This window comes from Trachemys scripta, chromosome 2, assembly GCF_013100865.1.
Source record: "Trachemys scripta elegans isolate TJP31775 chromosome 2, CAS_Tse_1.0, whole genome shotgun sequence".
In the NCBI taxonomy this organism is placed as follows: Eukaryota; Metazoa; Chordata; order Testudines; family Emydidae; genus Trachemys; species Trachemys scripta.
This window is the reverse complement of record NC_048299.1, coordinates 11,323,498-11,342,609: the sequence shown is the minus strand read 5'-3', so window position 1 is coordinate 11,342,609 and position 19,112 is coordinate 11,323,498. Positions and strand designations below refer to the sequence as shown.

The window sequence follows — 19,112 nt, the reverse complement described above, 5'->3', positions numbered from 1 at the left end:
TGTTGGTAACAACTGCAAGTGTGTTGGTAATCCTCAACTACAAAATCCCTTGGTCTACTTCACATGAACCTTTTCTCCATTTGACAGTGTAGTTCTCTTCTCCTCTGCCTCCTTACATTCTCATTTAGTGTATTATTTTCTTTGCTTCGTTAGTTACTGGACTTGAATCTCAATGCTGCATGCTTATTTGTGGCTTGGCTTTTTTCTGTTATATGATGTCTTCATTTCAAGTCTCTAGACTGACTGACTCCTGACTTTTCTCTCAGATTTACATACTGTCTACAGGGCAGGGAAAAAAACATTTCTTTCATATCTGTACTTCTTGAGATGCATGTTTTGCTAATTACCACTCTCTTCTGGTAACTGTTTAAAGGGATATCAACCTATTAACCTTCTCTTGGACATTAAAATTTAAAAGATATTTCCAGGCTTTAGGCAAGGTCTTACAATACTGCATATATTTGTCAGTTTTTAGTTTAGAACTGTTACAGGTGGCATAACCCAAATTAAGTGCCACTGTTTTAGAGTATATTTATAGATACATTTTCTCTGTCATATGAAAGTGTCAATTTTGAAGAATAAAATATTTGTAAACAGAAGAGCAAGCTTTATTGTAATGTTAGAAATAGGACCATATAGTTGGTTTTTAAAACATTAGTTTTAGAATTTTGGAATCTTCATGCAATAGCAGAACACTCTGACCAAGACAACTCAAGCACCGGTAATCTTCATTTCACCGGGTATACATTTCCTATTAACAGAAAGGGGGGAAATAATGTGGATTCTTCAGTCTTCACATATCTGGTTCACTTTGTCGTGGTTGCCTCCCAGTGCAAGTAATCAAGAATAGGCCAATTAGATTGCACACAGCCTATCCTGGATTACTTGAACCAGGTCACAACCTTTTCCAGGAGAATAATTGAGGAACTCAGTCCTTTACGAAGAGAAAGTCTGTATTTAAAGTTGTTCCCCACTGAAAAAAATAATCACATACAGTATTCTAAATAAACTTCCAAAACACTGCTCTTATTTTCATTGGCTAAAAATTATTTTTTCTTTATTAATATACTGTTAAAACACTGAACAACCAATTGCCTTGTTCACTACAAAGTATGGCAACTTTAGAGCGAAGTCCTAGTAAGGAACAAGAACTCAGTCCAAAACCAGGCCAAAATCAAACTGTTGCTGGCTGCCTTTTTTTGCTCCTAAACATTCAAGTGTAAGACATGAATCCAATTAGGTAAGGCAACCTGGACAATGGACAAAGAACTACCTATACTAAGGATCCTTATACTCATCATATGTGGGGAATGGGGCTGTGTCACTGTCAACAGTTTCTTCTATAGGGACTGTATAAAGCAAGTTATCGAAAGCTACCGTACGGCTACCATACCAAAAGCTGTATGGTAGCTTTTGATAACTTGCTTTATACAGTCTCTATAGAAGAAACTGTTGACAGTGACACAGCCCCATTCCCCACATATGATGAGTATTGTCAAGTGCACAGAACATCCCAAAGAGCAACTCCAAACTTCTGAATCACTTCATTTAAAATGTTATCTACTTTTTACTAGCCAAATGAGTATACCCTACTGATGCTCTTGGGAACTAGAATTTAAACTTTCTAAATGCATGGCTTCTCAACCTTGGTGTCACAATCACCTGGTCCTTCCCATGCTATTTAACGGGAAGTGAGTTACAGGGAGAGAGGGTCCTGGTATGGAAAATGTCAAAGTTGCAGTATGGAAAAGGTTGAGAAACAACGATTTATTGTATTGCGTGGGCCCATCTCAAGCCTCGCTAAACCTCCTCAAAACAAACTTAATGAATTCAAACAAATGTGTTTCATTGACCTTGATTTCTGATGAATAATTTGGTAGGGCACAAGATTACTTTGCTTTGCTTTCTCAATTGGAGGGCCAGAAATTTTGGTGACTAGAAACTAGAGAAAAGGACCATGCTATTATCTAGCCAGTACAGCATCTGCTTGGATTGGAGTGGTACTCCTAGATATTTGTTCCCATAAACATGCTATGGTCTGTGCCACTGACAGGATAATCAAGCTCTTAGTGTGTCACTTGGAGATCACAATGTAAAGAGAACAACAGCTTGCTAGATGTGTTATATTGCTATACTTTCCAAGAGAATTCAAGGTATTTCATAGCCAAATGCACATTAATACATTATATACTGATATTTAAAGAAAATCAGAAAGAGATAAGTTGTTGTACTTGAAAGACATGCAATGTATTTCAGATAGGGCACTTCAGAAAATTACAGAACAGCACAAAAATGCAACTTTGGGTATGTCTACACTGCAATTAAACACCCGTGGCTGGCTCGTGACAGCTAACTTGGGCTATAAAATTGCAGTGCAGATGCTTAGGCTTGGGCCCAAGCTCTGGGACCCTTGTGTATGTTTAAACTACAATTAACTCACAGCTGGCCCCTGCCAGCTGACTCGGGCTTGGGCTAAAGGGCTGTTTCATTGCAGTGTAGACTTCCAGGCTTGCGCTGCAGCCTGAGCTCTGGGGACCTCCCACCTTGGAGAGTCCTAGACCCTGGGCTCCAGCCCGAGCCCAAAAGTCTACCCTGCAATGAAACAGTCACTTAGCCCAAGCCCTGCAAACCTGAGTCAGCCACAGGTTTTTAATTGCAATGTAGACATACCCTCTTCCATCATAGGGTCACCTAGGTCAGGCTCCAGACTGAGCCTGAACCCGCTACACTGCAATTTTATAGACCTGCAGCCAGAGCCCCATGAACCTGAGTCAGCTAACGAAGTCCAGCTGTGGGTGTTTAATTGCAGTGTACACATAACCTTTGTTTGTTTACATTGCAAAGAAAAACCAGCAGCACGGAGTCTTAGAGCCCGGGGCAACTGACTCGGACTTGTGGGCACAGGCTGTGGGGCTAAAAACAGCAGTATAGATGTCCCCATTTAGGCCAGAGCTCAGACTCCAAGACCCTCCCCCCTTGCCAGGTTCCAGCCCAAGCAGGACCATCTACACTGCTATTTTTAGCCCCATACCCTGAGCCCAGGCTTTCAGACTTGGTGCTGTGGGTTTTTCTTCGCAGTGTAGACGCTACCTAAAACAGAGCCCTTTAGTGTAAACTCAGGCAAGGTAATATTTTTTCAGACAACCTGCTGCTTGACAAATTTCTACTGCTTTCTGACACAGCAGATTAACTATTGTTTGTATAGCTTCCTAACATTTCAGAGCTTCTGTCATATTTAAAATGGGTATAAAATACTTCCCAATTGTTCAATGATCTTTCTGTTTTAAGGAGTTTATACATGATACAAGGATGACAGATTCGGACAAAACTAAGGAACCACCTGATGAAATTCTATGGCCTGTGCTATGCAAGAGGTCACACTAGATCATAAAGGTCCCTCTCATCCAGCCTTGACATCTATTAATCTGATTCCCCCCCCCAAATATTACTAGATAGACAATAGTTACATACTACTTTTCCCCCAGAGGTGATTACTTTTACATCACATGAACTGCACAGAATTCCTCTATACTGAGTACCATATCGCTCATCTTTTCTTCAAGGAAAGGAGCTGGAATTGAGTTGAATGAGGCTTCATGTGGCCCCTGCTCCAGATTAAATCCCTGGATCTGGGGATGATGGCCAATCAGCACTCCTCCCCCTCAACTGGCCAATAGGTGCTAGACACATCTCGGGGGACGGAGCTACTTGGTGTCACTCAGTGAGTGTCTCCCTCCCTCATTGCTAGGGTGTCTCCTTCCACTGCTAGCCCCATCAAGTTCACCCTCCCTATTGAGGCAAGTAGGTGGCTCCCCTCTGCCCCCAGATCTCAAATGCTTTACAATTAATTTTTTAACAATCTGGTAAGAATGGAAGTATTATCCCCATCTTACAAATGAAGAAATGGAAATTCATAGTGTTTAAAATTACTTGTCCAGTATAACACAGGAAGTCTCTGGAAGGTCCAATTACCCTTCATATTATTTATCATACACATGAAAAAAAACACACACCCTATGGACGCAGTTTTTTAGAACTGCACATGCATTCACCAGATCTTAGTGCTTAACTGCAGTAAGTTGTTGAAGAAGTTGGAAGGAGTGTAGTGAATGAAGAAGGGGACTGAACAGGCAACCTTAATTCTTGTATTTCTTCATTTCTGAGTGTTTGATTTTCAAACCTAACATTCTTTTAATGTATTTGTGTTTTGATATGTAATATTAATTGATATAATGGATACATACATATATAATGCCATCAAATTGTGCAATGTATGAGACTCTCTCATTGTTAACCTACTATGTTTCCTCCTACTGTTTATCACACTCACTCCTGACATCTTGCTTCAAAATTAGACTGTATACTCTTGGGGCAGACATTGTGTCTACCTGTGTGTTTGTACAGCTCCTAGCACAATGAAATCCTAATCCTTATGTGGGCCTTTGGACATGATCAAAATGCCAAAAAAAAAAAAAAAAAAAAAAAATCAAAAAATAAATATACATACTCCTGTCCCTTGTAAGTGAATGTAGTGCTGATGAAAGATTAATAATCCTAAAAACTGAAGTTCTCCACCACAGAATAGGCATACAATCACTGCTGGCGGAGGGACCACCATTCTAAAGGATATTTCAGTCCTTTGCCCATTTAATCTTTGGCCTCTAAGATGTTTAACAAGCGTGTCAAGTGGTGACAATTGTGTGGAAAGTTTTCGCAATGTTTACACTTCCATTTCAGGAATCAGACTAAGACTACCACCTTATTTTACAGGCTACTGAACAGTCTTCAGGTAAGTAGTGACACAACAATATTTGTGCAGGCAATAACTAAACTGATTACTCAAGACTGCTTGCAGTGGTGTTGTAACCATGTTGTCTCTACTATCCTGGGACCAAGATGGGTGAGGTAATATCTTTTATTGTTATTAAACAAAAATTCTGCTGGTGAAAGAGATGAGCTTTTGAGCTACACAGAGCTCTTCAGGTTGAATTATACTTATATACACACACACACACAACTAAATTATACACAGCTAAGAAATGTAATCAGTTATTTTTTACAATCTAGCATATAACCTGCTTTAACCAAAAGATATTTTAACCAATTAGCAGGCTCAATTCATCAGAATATTAGGATCCAAGTTTATAGTACCTAGTGCAGGCTAGTTTTAATAAAAACTGCAATGTTTGGGCTTGTCTGGAGGGAGAAACTTGTTTGGAGGGAGAAACTTATGACTATTATTTATTCAAAAGTATGAATTTATGACTGACTATTATTATTCAAAAGTGATTAGTGACTGAGTGCCTCCGTTTTTGGATGCCCAATCTGAGATACCTTTAAAGGGGCCTGATTTTCAGAGAGTATATGTTCACCATGTTTTGAAAATCAATCTCACTTAAGGTGTCTGAAGTAGAAGTCCCAAAAATGGAGGTACCCAAAATCACTAGTCACTTTTGAAAATGTTGTCCATATTATCCTAAACAGACTAGGCACTTGAAAGACAAAGAAGACTACAAGGAACCTTGGCTTGAAGAGCTTAAAATCTAAATACAGACAAAAGGTGAAGGGCGAGAGGAAGGAATATAAATGCATGAATGCTTGGCATACATCTTTAATTCTATTTTGCATAGTTTAGTATTTTTACAAAACGTTTGTTTATATGGAATTTCAATTTATAATCTGACTCTGTTGGTCTGTGCTTTTAGGGAATGATAAATGTCTTAGAAATAGGTGTTACCTGGACAGACAATGTTTGTAAATAAGACGTTAGATCACTTCATGCTTGGAGAAGCTTAGAATCCACAAGAGGAGTCAGAAATTGATATCAAAGTCCTGAGGAGAAGATTCTAGAAAGAGTTTTGAAGCAGTTAGAGGGACACTGGCAGTTAGACACAACTCATCAGGTAGGCCATTAACCAGCCTGAGAAGATGAAAATCTCCATTTTGGCAACTGTAAAACTATGTCAAATAACTGAAAATCATCATCTATTTTTTATATTAAAATATTCCCATATCTCTGACAATCCTTTAAAATTAAGAACCGACAGTAATAAATGATGAATAAAGACTAAGATTGAGGAAATATTCCAACACGCAGAAACCAAGGTCCAAAACACCAGGGCTACAATATAATGCAGTATGTCACCCAAAAAGCTTAAAGTGACTTTTTTCTGGAGTTATGATAACTGAACTGTATTAGTGCAATTATAGAACAACACACATTTACTCAAAGCAATGCCACATAAAACAAGAATGTGAGTTGCAATCCTGCTTCTTACAAGCATCAGGTGTGTTGTGACCAACAGACTAACTAGACAGCTGCTTTATTCTATATAGAAGTGAGAACATATCCTTTGCACACAGTAATTCAGCTTTTATTTTAGCCAAAGTTTGGCGATATCAATTCCCTCTGGAATTAGTCATTCCAAAATACTTGCTAAATTTCAGTTTAAGGATATTATTGGTTACTGAATAATGTGCTTAAAGTCAGATTATTTTTAGCTTTTAAAATAAGCAGAAGAGTTATATTTAACTAATTTTTGATGTCTAAGTTCCTGTTTGTCAAAACAATGAGCAACTGTATGCAGTACAAAGTAAATATAACATCATTACTGATAAAATCTGCAGATGACAAAGATTGGCAGAGTATTAAATAAGATGAGGCGACACAGTCATACAGAGCGATCTGGATTGTGCATTAATTCAGCCAAATGCCAAGTTATACATCTAGGAACAGAGAATAAGGCCATTCCTACAGAATGGGGAACTACATCCTGGAAAAGAGTGACTCTCAAAAAATCAAAGGGTCAGAGTGCACAAGATATTGGCCTGTGACATACAAGTCCCTTCTGGTCTTAAACTCTAATTTGTTCATAGATTCATAGAGCCCAATTTAACAGCAGTGCTTACCTGATGTATGGTTCCATCAATTTCAACCGGAACAATGAAGTCAGCATTACTAATTGGCTAGAAAGAATGACAACAAAGTAAGATAATATTTTCAAAAAACAAGTGTAAATACCATTACAGGGGGAGCTTTTCAAAGGCACCAACAGCAGTCAGGCTCCTAATTTCCACCAAAACTCCAAATATGAGCCTTTGGAAATCTCTCCCCCACAGTGAATATAAAAAGCTGGAAAAATTGCCTATTTTGATATTGAAAAGTAAAATCTTCATAGAGCATAGACTGAATAATACACTTCACAGCAATTTTTCAATATGCCTAAACTCAGATTTTGCATAGGGCCTGGGATTGTTTTACATAACGATGGTGAGAGAATGCAAAGTATGTCCCGGATTCAATAGTTTGATTTTAATATTTGTTTCTATTGTCTCATGATGGGGATTTGTCATTACACTACTGAACTACCATTTCTGATGAAGCTCTCCCCCTCATTCTAAAACACCCTTCCCTTCCCCCATCCTTCAGGTGTTCACGCTGCTCAAATATACTGAGGAAGTAAACAGGGAAAATGAGAAATATTCCCTCAGGAAGCTGTCTTCAAAAAGGAGCACACACACAAAAAAGTTTCTCTCTAGTTGCTGCTAAACACAAGCATCTGCAGCTATTTCATTGCAAAATTACTGTGATGTATTTTAAAGTATATTAATGCCTTTTATGTAATGTCTTTCATATTGGAGGGCCTCAACATATTTTTATGCTATCACAAACAACCTCCCCACTTAAAAGCAGCCAACCCCTGGGGTAGAATACACCTCTACCTTGATATAACGCTGTCCTCGGGAGCCAAAAAAAATCTTACTGCGTTATAAGTGAAACCGCGTTATATCGAACTCGCTTTGATCCACCAGAGTGTGCAGCCCCGCCCTGCCCCCCCTCAGAGCACTGCTTTACCGCGTTCTATCTGAATTTGTGTTATATCAGGTCGCGTTATATCAAGGTAGCGGTGTATTTGTGAAACAGAGCACACTGCCATAGAGCATTTTAGTGAAGAATACCACAATTAAAGGAAACTGCAGGAGGAATTTAAGTAGTTGGAATTCAATTATTCAAACAGGTAGTTGGCGTGAACATACAGAAACTGTTAACTTAACCCTTCTGAAAATTATCACGAGCTCTTCAGTGACCAGCAGCAGGCAAGGGCCTCATCTCAGATGAAAGGCAGCACAAAGCTCACCAGTACCACTGAGATGCACTGGAAAGAGTGCCAGCTACAGAATAACTACAGTCATTTACTTTAGCATTTGGTTTTCCCCTTACAGACTCCCATTGTCAACTCTGAAAATGAATGCAAGGGAGCACGAAACCTTTTCAGTATGTGCAAACCTCTGCTCTGGACAAGGGATTTTGATGTCAATTGTTGAGGAGATGATACACTCTTTCAAATGATTTTAAATTAATTGGCTAGAATAACCTGAAGAGAGATACATTTTATTTTCACTAAGGAACCACAGAATTCACAATTTAGGGAGCATTCGGTTAACACTGGTTTTTACATTGTGGATTGATAATGATTTCCTGCTACTTTTGTGGTGCCGTGCATCCTTTCTTGAATATTCTTCATTCCCCGCCCCCAGCTATTTTGGCCTCCCTCTGTAAATAATTTAATAGCTTTACAAAAAATTAGTATTTTTTCCCTCAAGAGCCCAAATTAGCTTCTACCTTGATAGAACACTAAGAAAATTCCCAAGTATAACTTCAGGAGTGACTACAAAAGTCAGGGTTTTGGCACTGAAGTCTGCAACAGTTTATAAATCTATACAATCCTACAATTTCAGCCTGACTTTGTATCATGACTGTATACATAACCATATATCCATATAAGGTCTTTTTAAATTCAACCAAGAAAAACTGTTTCCAGATTCAGACCACTAATCAACTATGGTTTACAACATCAAGTGTCTGGCACCTGAATATTTACTAGGATTAAAATAAAAGATTTATGTTTGTAATGAAAAATATAGTATAACCAAAATTAGAAGTAATACAAAGTTACTGGCACTTGCTCCTGGTAAGGAAACATACTAGTGGTGCTTAAAGATCTTCCTATAAAGCAAGATGTTTTATAATGCCTCAGATTTGCAGAACATGAAGGATGATCTCATTTCTGAGCCAATTTGAAACGGTCACTGCTCCTGTTCTAATGCTACATCCTACCTGAACAACAAACACACTCCAGGACAGAAATGTTTAAAGCTCTTCAAAATTCTGCTTCAAAATGACTGACTCACCAGCAATAGCCATGCACCACCCACCTTCCTGTAATGGAGGCTGAATGCTTAATATGCTGACTAGAGTAGAGGTGGTGACAAATTTATTTACTTAACCCCATGATACTGGGAGCAATCTTTTCTGGCACAGAACACAGTTCTTACTGGCACCAAGGATTTATTAATGTAATATTCACAATCTCTTCTAGCAGAATTATACACCCACCTAGCATACAGAGGCCATGAAATTCCATTTTCCACAGCTATGATTTCTAGACTCAACTGCAGCAGAATTTACATTTCAGAAAATGAAAGTCAGTTTTTCAGGACAGCAAGTTCTACATATGTTAAATACTGAACCCTGCTGGAATATTTAGCTACTGAAGTGACAGGACTGAGTGATCATTCAGTTAATGTCTTATTTCCCTAGAGACAGGCCTTTCTCTTGCAACAAGAAGTAGTCATTACTTTATCATTGGTCATTCTATCCTCCTTGTCCCCCACCACAACCAAAAAAACAGGAAAATAATTGTAGGAACTGGACGATGGAACAGCTCCCAAAGGAGGCAGTGTATTTGTCGTCTCTGGAGAGAGAGAGAGATTACGCAACAGATTTATCTGGAATGACAAACTAACTTTGAAAACTTTCTTGCAACAACACATAGTGATGGAGATTACTGAAAAGGCTCCTTTCAAGGTCTATCTGTTGGGGGGAGGAGGCGGGGAGGGGAAGGAAACAAACAAAAAAACACCACCATCCTATAAGGAAATGGTCTAACAGGGCACCTTTTTTCTATGAAGAGAGGTCTATATTGAATCAAGAAAATGACCCAATTACCAGAACATTAATGGGTGGCTTGTAAAACTAGTTAATATATTAAGAAAATTACTGTCTATAACATGTTCACTAACATTTATATGATCAAGTAGCAAAGACCACTTGAGAGTATATTTACCTTAAATGAACTGTGTACTAATGTTTCATCTAAATCGATGACCACACATTTCTTCCCATAGTCCAATACTGTCAGTTCTGGCAGGAGGTATTTAGCTGGTGGCTAAAGAAAAAAAAACAGCACAATGAAAAATGTAAATTTCTGCACATTAACCAGAGCTACACACTCCCAGCACTACTCACTAGCAGTTAGCAACAGGAAGTCACATATGTACAAGTCATAAGGTTGAATAGGTTTTTTCCTGCCAGTTTACAATACACAGCTGGAAATGAAAGCTCTCATGCAATACACAAACTGCTTTCTGTATTTTTATTTCTTGAATGAATATCAAATGCTTTGGAGATGAATTTAAACATTATAGATGAACATAGCAAAACAATTTTGGTAGCTAAAGTCAGTGGTAGAAACGGGACACAATTAGTAAGACTCACCTTTACTGACCTGCTTTCTCATGCCTCAGAATATGGGCTAGACTGCTGAAGTTTCATCTTGCTCTCCATTTCAGAGTCCAAAGCAGCAACTGGAAGCATAAACTTCTGGACACAGCATGCAAGGATGACTGTGAAACTTACATAAATTAATACTTCCATTTGCCACAATGCACACTGATATGAAATAACTGCATGGCAAGCCCCAATTCTGAAGTCAAATGAGATTACAGTGATGGTCATTTCCAGAACGGGGCTCTGAACTATTTCTAGTCAAGTGTTGAATTTAATGCTTTTGCATGGATTACATGTTCAGAATCACAAGAATAAAAATACAGTAAATGAAAGTTCCATCAAACTTAGCTCGGTTATAGCCAGTACCCATTAAAAAGGTGGGATTCAAAATATAATGGGGAGCTCCACAAACTTCCTCCTGCAGCAGTCTATAAATGGTGCAATATCTTGGGGAACACAGACTTCAGCTGGGGGAGGAGAAGGTAGAGTGGGCACAGTTTTGGGGCCCACTGCCTGACCTAGCATCCTGAGTTGCAACATTCGTTGTATTCTTCTTTGACTTTGGTACCAGGTGTCATCATTTACCACAGCAGCACTACGAAGGAACTGGAAGGGGAGGATGCATCTTTTGGATGCTTAAAAAAGCTGAGATACTGCTACGCTGCCACACTCTTAAGGACGTCTTTAATGTTTAAATGAATGGGTTTTAGTTCTGAAAGGGAGGGAAAATTGGGGTTGGGTATAAACTGCGGAGATGTTCAATATGGATAGGAAATTAAATATTTTAATGGGTTAGAGCCTATGGGTAGGGGGTTAAAAACAATACTGAAATCACAATAGGATAGGGGGAAGGGGGATGCCACCAACCCCAGTGTTTTAACTTTCCTCTCCTTTTGCATATACACCTCTACCCCAATATAACGCGACCCGATATAAGGCGGGTTCACATACAAGGCGGTAAAGCTCTGACACGCTGCTCTGAGCAGCGTGTTAAGGGTGCCAGGCCAGGCCGGGGGGTTTGATAAGAGGCAGAGGATATTGAGGGCTGTCAGGGGCTCCCCCCCACCGGGTCTGTGGGGCAGGAGCTGTGGGAGGGCACTTTTGGGGGCCCCGCAGTCCCAGAGTGGCCTGGAGGATTAGCGGGGGGCCGCGAGCAGCCCGCTCTGCTTCCCTCGCCACGGCCCCAGACGTGTCGCTCGGGGGAGGGGACTTGAGCAAGGGATCCCCCCGCCCTCCCCCCCCCGCACTCACCAGCAGCAGCGGAAGCGGAGCAGCCCGGCTCCCACCAGCTCCCAGCTGCAGCGTTCCGCTTCCCGCCACAGGTGAGTATGGGGGGCGTCCTTTCCCCAACCTCTCCGCACTCACCTGCGGCGGGAAGCGGACCGACGCGGCCCCAGCCCACTCTGCTTTCCTTGCCCTGGTCCCAGCCGTGTCGCTGGGGGGTGGCTGGAGAAAGGTCCTGCACTCACCTGCCTGGCAGGAAGTGAAGCGCCACGGCTGGGAGCTGGTGGAGTGGAGCCGACTGGGGCTGGGCTGCTCCGCTTCCCGCCGCTGGTGAATGCGGGGAGATTGGGGAAAGGACGCCCTCCACACTCACCTATGGCGGGAAGTGGTGCAGCCTGGCCCCAGGGAACAAGGAACGGGGGGGCAAAGCAAGTATGATATAACATGGTCTCACCTAGAACTCGGTGAGATTTTTTGTCTCCCGAGGACCGCGTTATATCGGGGTAGAGGTGTACTTCGTCTATCTAGATTGTAAGTTTATGGGACAGGGACAGTCTTTTTGTTCATGTTGGTATAGCACCTAGCACAATCAGATTCTGGTCTATTACTAGGGATCCAAAGCTCTCTGGCAATACTAAGAAAATAATGGGACTTTAGGTTAATCTTAATAAAAATAGTCGTTTATGGAGGTAGCCTCAGAGACCTGTGAAGTCACCATATTACACACCAGAGTAGGATGGCTATCTGAATGAGATTACATCTGAGTGCACTATAATAAAAAGAGTAGAGTATTCTGTATCAATCATTGCTTTATTTCTGGTGTTTGCCAGAGCGTGGCAAAATATTTTCCGTAATTTTTAAAATAATATTGTTTATAACCATCAATTAGAAATATGAAAAAAATTCTATTTTCTTATCACATTTTATTTCTATCAGAGCATTTCTCATATATGTAGGAAAAAGGTTCTCAGGCTCACGAAGAGCCCATATTGACTTTACCAATGGACAAATGAAAAATAATTCCCAAGTTAGGCTATGCAATTTTAAGTCATGAAGTCAAACACTTAAGTGCAACCTCTGTAAGAAGCCCAAATTTGTAAAAATTTGTGCAAATTCTCCCCAGTAAATTTTAGTTTTAATTCATTAACTAAGTGTTCTTAAAAGAAATACTTTTCAGATTTAAATAATATGACAATCTTCAGCTACTTTATGTATCCTGGGTAGGATTTTCAAAAGTGCTCAATGTTGATCTAACTCTGATTCTATGGAAGTCAATGACAGTTTCTTGATATATCAAAATTGAAAACCACTTAATCGTCTACTAATCTCTTATTTTCTTTTTAATTCTATTTGATACTTAGATTAGTGCTGAGTGAAACCAAGATAAAGCATTGTATTGCAGTTGATAAGGCCTGCACAGCGTGCGGACTGTCAGACAAGAAGTTATACATCGGATTTGACAATACCCAAACACAAGGAGGTCAGTTAAGCGTATAGTAAAAAGTTGCTTTACTGCTGGGGATATATTTATTATTTGTATTACAGAAACACCCAGAGGCTAAACCAGGGCCCAAGATTACTAGGCACTGTACAAACACAGAAGGCCAGTCCTTATTCCAAACAGCTTACAATCTAAATAGACAAGACAGGGAGGGGAAAAGTATTATCCCCATTTTACAAATGAGAAAATGAGGTACAGAGATTCAGTATCTTAGCTACAAGACCATCCTGCCTCTCAAGGTAGTACACTTTTTCATTTTAAGGAATGTTAGTATATTTTTTTCATTTAACAGTAGCCCTATGTGTATAAGCAGTTCAAAGTGCATCATCATAGGACTGGAAGGGACCTCGAGAGGTCATCTAGTCCAGTCCCCTGCACTCATGGCAGGACTATCCCAGACAGGAGTTTGTCTAACCTGCTCTTAAAAATCTCCAATGATGGAGATTCCACAACCTGCCTAGGCAATTTATTCCAGTGCTTAATCACCCTGACAGTTAGGAAGTTTTTCCTGATGTCCAACCAAAACCTCGCTTGCTGCAATTTGAGCCCATTGCTTCTTGTCCTATCCTTAGCGGTTAAGAACAACAATTTTTCTCCCTCCTTCTTGTAACAACCTTGGTTACGAGGTTACCTGGCAACATTAACTACATAGCAATTTCTTCTGCTACATGAAGAGTGTTTTTACTAACAGTGTAAAGGATCCAGAAGCACCATTAAGATGTAAATGACATGATACCACCAAGTGTTCCATTATACATGAAACAGGATCTAATTTTTTTTTAAAGATAGATAGATAGATAGCTCTATCTATAGAGGACCACCAAGAAAAAAAGTCATGAAAAGAATGCACTGTGTCCGTTTTTTTCAAAATTAAATATCTTAGGAAAAATATATGCTAATAGCATTCCCTGACCCTTAGTAATGAGTAGTACTGAATGAATATATTAGTCAGGTGGAATTTGGAACAGCCGAGGTGACTGCTGCAGACTAAAAACAAACCAGGGATTGTTACAAAGACTGACATTGCTATGTATGGCGCATTAATGGCATGATCAAAAAAATCCAGGACAAGACTAGCAGTACAATATGCATTATCACACAGAACCAATAACTGTTCCCTGGCAGCTGATCAAATCAAAACCAGGAAGGGAATGAAAATCTCTGAAAATATTACAGGACTCAAGGGCCTTAGACTGAAATAGGCTAACTGCCTTTGATTCTGGGCCAAGTAGTATTGTATTCCCTTCTCTCTCCATTTGAAGCTTTGCTTTCACTAAGCAGCAGTTATGAAGGGAACAAGTGCATCTCCATCCTTCTCTCTCCATTCAGTATATTCACATACCTGGTTAGCACCCAGAAATCTCCTGTCTCCTGCTACCTGGAGTTTTGCCTTAACTCAAGAAACACTACACACAAATCTGAGACTAAGCTTTCCCAAAGTTTGCCTTTATCTAGGGTTTTCCCTCTGCCTCAGCCCCTAGTTTCCTCTTCAGAGAAAGACTCCGGCCTCTCCTGTTCCTTGGTTGATGTTAATTGGAACCAACTTGCTAGTATGATGCAGCAGTAGATATTCTAGATCTAGAGAGTTCCAGCATCTGAGTGAATGGTGACTCAACAAAAGTGTTGCATTCTCAGACAGGGTCCTAGGACTTGCCATTTAGGTCTCTGCCACAAGGCATAATTAATCTGATCCTGCCTGAAAAGTAGAATACCTAAAGGGACCCCAAACATTCTCAATAGTTTGCATGTCTGAAAATCAGATGAAAGAAACAACTGGCTTTTGGTTCCTAGTTCATTAGGTCTTCACATGCAATGCCATTTCTGTGCGGACATCTAGCATGTGAAGGCTTTTCTCTCCTGCAGATCTGAAGGGGCATGGAAAATATGAATTACGAAGGAAAAGGTTTCACAATTCATGTGAAAACTAAATATCTTAAGTAGGAATTTAGTGTAAGAGTGACACCTAGGTGGTTTAAGGAATGTAAGAGATGTGTATATCCGACAGTAACTCATTTATGCTGACAACCAAGCCTTCTAACTGGAGCACTTTCTACCCAATTGTAGCAAAGCTTATATCAAGGAATAGGGAACGTTAATTTCTGTAGTATCAATTTTTAAATCCGTTCCAATAGATCTAAATGAAGACACTGGAGAAATTGCCTAGAAAAGTCATAATTAGTAGATAGTTCACCATAGTTAGTCAATTAAGGTAAAATATTTATGGTGATTAAAATCAGATCTCAAGCTCTATCTTTTTTTTTTTAAATCAAGCTTTTTAGTAATTAGAAAGTGTAACAAACAGTGGTCACCATTAATAAATCAACAGCGATTCACACTTACTACACAGCAATATTTTCCTAGAACAAAGTAGAAAAATAACTGGGTCTCAGACATCACTGTGTGGACACTGTGGATCAAATGTTGACGTTTTAAATACAAGCACCACAAGTACTTGCTGAGCCTTTTGTTCAATCAAGATGAAAACTTTATGCATATTACAGTAGACATTATGTCTTTAGAAGTTATTAAACTAGTCACCGTTCAGGGCTTATGCATTCATCTCAGGTTTCCATGCTGTTAATTAGCATAACAGCCTTCAAAAAGCAATGATCGATCAAAAGTGTCTCAAGTGAGTTGAATAAATACTACATTCTTTGACAGAGTAAGCAGGAATTCTGGTTTTCTGTTTGAAGTGTCAACAAATGGCAAGCAACCATTTTTCAGGAATTCACTATATAAAGTAACAACTAAGCCTCCACAAAATGACAAGGTTAAAAGTGAAATTCAATGGAATTCACATCTTGTTAATGCTAAGTGTTGTAAGTAAGTAATCCTTTCACTCTATTCTGTACTGATAAGGCCTCACTGGGAGTACTGTGTTCAGTTCTGGGCTTCACATTTCAGGAAAGATGTGAACAAATTGGAGACAGTCCAGAGGAGAGCAACAAAAATGAAAACATGACCTAGGAGGAAAGATGGAAAAAATTGGGTTTGTTTAGTCCGGTGAAGAGAAGACTGAGGGGGGACATGATACGAAAGATCTTGGAGTCATTGTGGATAGTTTTCTGAAAACATCCACTCAATGTGCAGCAGAAGTCAAAAAAGCTAACCATGTTGGGAATCATTAGGAAAGGGATAGATAAGAAAGAAAATATCATAATGCCTCTACATCAGCAGGTCTCAAACTGTGGGACGGGACCCCGAAGTGGGTCATGATCCCATTGTAATGGGGTCGCCAGGGCTGGCATTAGACTTGCTGGAGCCCAGGGCTGAAGCCCGAGCCCCATGGCCCCGGGCCAAAGCTCAAGGCCCACGGCCTGGGCCCGAAGCCCAAGGGCTTCAAGCCTTGGGTGTTGGGGCTTGGTTTTGGCCCCCCGTGCCCAGGGTGGTGTGGCTTGGGAGGGCTCAGGCTTCCGTCCCCTCTCTTGGGATTGTGTAGTCATTTTTGTTGTCAGAAGGGAGTCACGGTGCAATGAAGTTTGAGAACCCCTGCTCTATATAAATCCCTGGTACACCCACATCTTGTGCAGATCTTGTCACCCCATCTCAAAAAAGATGTATTAGAATTGGAACAGAATTGGTACAGAGAAGGGCAATACAATGATTAGGGGTATGGACTAGCTTCTGTATGAGGAGAGATTAAAAAGACAGAATTTTCAGCTTGTAAAAGAGCCAACTAAGGGGGGATATGACAGAGGTCTATAAAATCATGACTGGTGTGGAGAAAGTAAATAAAGTGTTATTTACCCCTTCACATAATACATGAACCAGGGGTCACCAAATGAAATTAATATGCACCATATTTAAACAAACAAAAGGAAGTACTTCTTCACACAATGCACAGTCAACCTGTGGAACTCTTTGCCTGGGGATGTTGTGAAGGTCAAAAGTATAACACGGTTAAAAAAAGAACTAGATAAGTTCATGGAGGATCGGTCCACCAATGGCCATTAGGCAGTATGGGCAGTGATGCAACACCATGCTCTGAATATCCCTAGCCTTTGTTTGCCAGAAGCTGGGAATGGATGACAGGGGATGGCTCATTTGATGATTCCCTGCTCTGTTCATCGCCGCTGAAGCACCTGGCACTGGCCACTGTCAGAAGACAGGATTCTGGGCTAGATGGACTATCGGTCTGACCCAGTATGGCCGTTCTTATAATAGTTTTTAAGTACATGGAAGGTTGTTACAAGGAGGAGGGTGAAAAATTGTTCTGGTTAACCTCTAAGGATAGGACAAGAAGCAATGGGCTTAAATCACAGCAAGGGAGGTTTAGGTTGGACATTAGAAAAATCTTCCTAACTGTCAGGGTAGTTAAGCACTGAAATGAATTGCCTAGGGACACTGTGGAATCTCCATCATTGGAGGTTTTTAAGAACAGGTCAGACAAACGCCTTTCAGCAATGGCCTAGTTATGGTGTAGTCCTGTCTTGAGTGCAAGGGACTGGACTGGAGGCCCCTTCCAGTTCTACATTTCTATCTACACTTCTATCTGCTCTATGGTAAAGTGTCTCTTTCCTGTTCATGCTCCCTCCACTTTACTGCTTGGGCATGCACAGCAGCAGCATGGTGAGTCGTCTTTTTAGTGCAGTTAAACACCATGTGTGAACACAGGATACAAACAAATGAGATTTTAAAAGTGACTTCAAACTTGTATTTAGCTCACTGCCAATGAAACCAATTTCTGCTGAAATGTATGGAGTCAGTTCAAACAAACCTGTAAACAAACCAAAATGTTTTTCCACCCCTAGAAGTTACAAAGCATGCAATTAGCCAAAAGTAAAGAAAAAAATGAATAAAGACAGAAGTGAAAATCAGATGCTCTGTGCATAAGATTTCACTTACATGGGGATTGGGAATATGATTTTCTGTGCCACTCACTTTCTAAATAATACTGGGATTCTGAGTGAATGAAAGAAATGGATACAGCAATTTGAAGTCTTAAACAACTACATAACCAGTGCTGTATATTCACCTGTGCTTTCACTCAAAGGAGACTACAGCCAACTGCTGAAACCACTATGATTCTGCTTTATTACTTAGAAAGAAAGACACTAGAAGAATCAAGTTGAGAGAAATCCAAGAAAGCAAGAATATTCTCAACTACCGTTAAAACAACACCTTTAATTTACTGAGGTACAAGGACTTCTCAGGACTCCATTTCACCTGGAAACTCTCTCTCTCTCAAACTAGTCTTCCGGGGGTGGGGGAACAAGCTCCTTTTTGTTTATTCACAGCACCATCAAAAATTACTAAAATCTGGTTACAATATTAGAAAAAAAATGAATTACTTTATTGCTGCTTAACACACACACCTCCCCTGCAAATTCAAATGTAATATTCTACAGTACACAGAAAGCAGAAATGCTCTCAGTAATACTTATTTTAATTTTTTTTAAAGCAGCAGTAGGCTCTTCTACAGGTGCTGATGAAAACTTGAAATCTGACAGGGATGTGATCTCTGGCTGACAGACATGCCTTTCTGGGGTTAGGAGAAAATCTGCAAATTTGCCATGTTCTGTGTGTTGAAATAAAACATACTTCATGAAGGTAAATTGTTTTTGACACAATAAAGCTAATGATCTGTCGATGTTTCACTGGTGTTGCGCACACATGCAAAAAGCAATTGGAAATTCTCACAGAACAGATCTCTCTAGATTTGTCACTAGATTTGTGCGTATGTGCTCAATAAAACTGAATGGATTTTCAATTTTAATATATAGGGACTTGTGTAATCTAGCGAGGTTCTTTTCAGAAACCTAAGAAATTAAAAAAATTAAAAATCTAACACACTAAATGATAAAATATGCAAAGTAA

At 39.9% G+C, this 19,112-nt stretch overlaps 1 protein-coding gene across 3 annotated transcripts in view; it reads right to left on the bottom strand.

The window, feature by feature from the left end:
• The window catches only part of CTDSPL (CTD small phosphatase like), a 118,504-nt gene that overhangs the window by 13,736 nt on the left and 85,656 nt on the right, over positions 1-19,112 (bottom strand). For all 3 annotated transcript variants that reach the window (XR_004644374.1, XM_034759900.1, XM_034759899.1), the window contains 2 exons: positions 10,128-10,229; positions 6,910-6,966 (listed from right to left, as the gene is read on the bottom strand). Coding sequence is in view for 2 of the 3 variants with exons in the window: in XM_034759900.1 (XP_034615791.1) it covers positions 6,910-6,966; positions 10,128-10,229 (159 nt within the window). In the remaining variant the exon portion in view is untranslated. The remainder of the gene's footprint in view (positions 1-6,909; positions 6,967-10,127; positions 10,230-19,112) is intronic.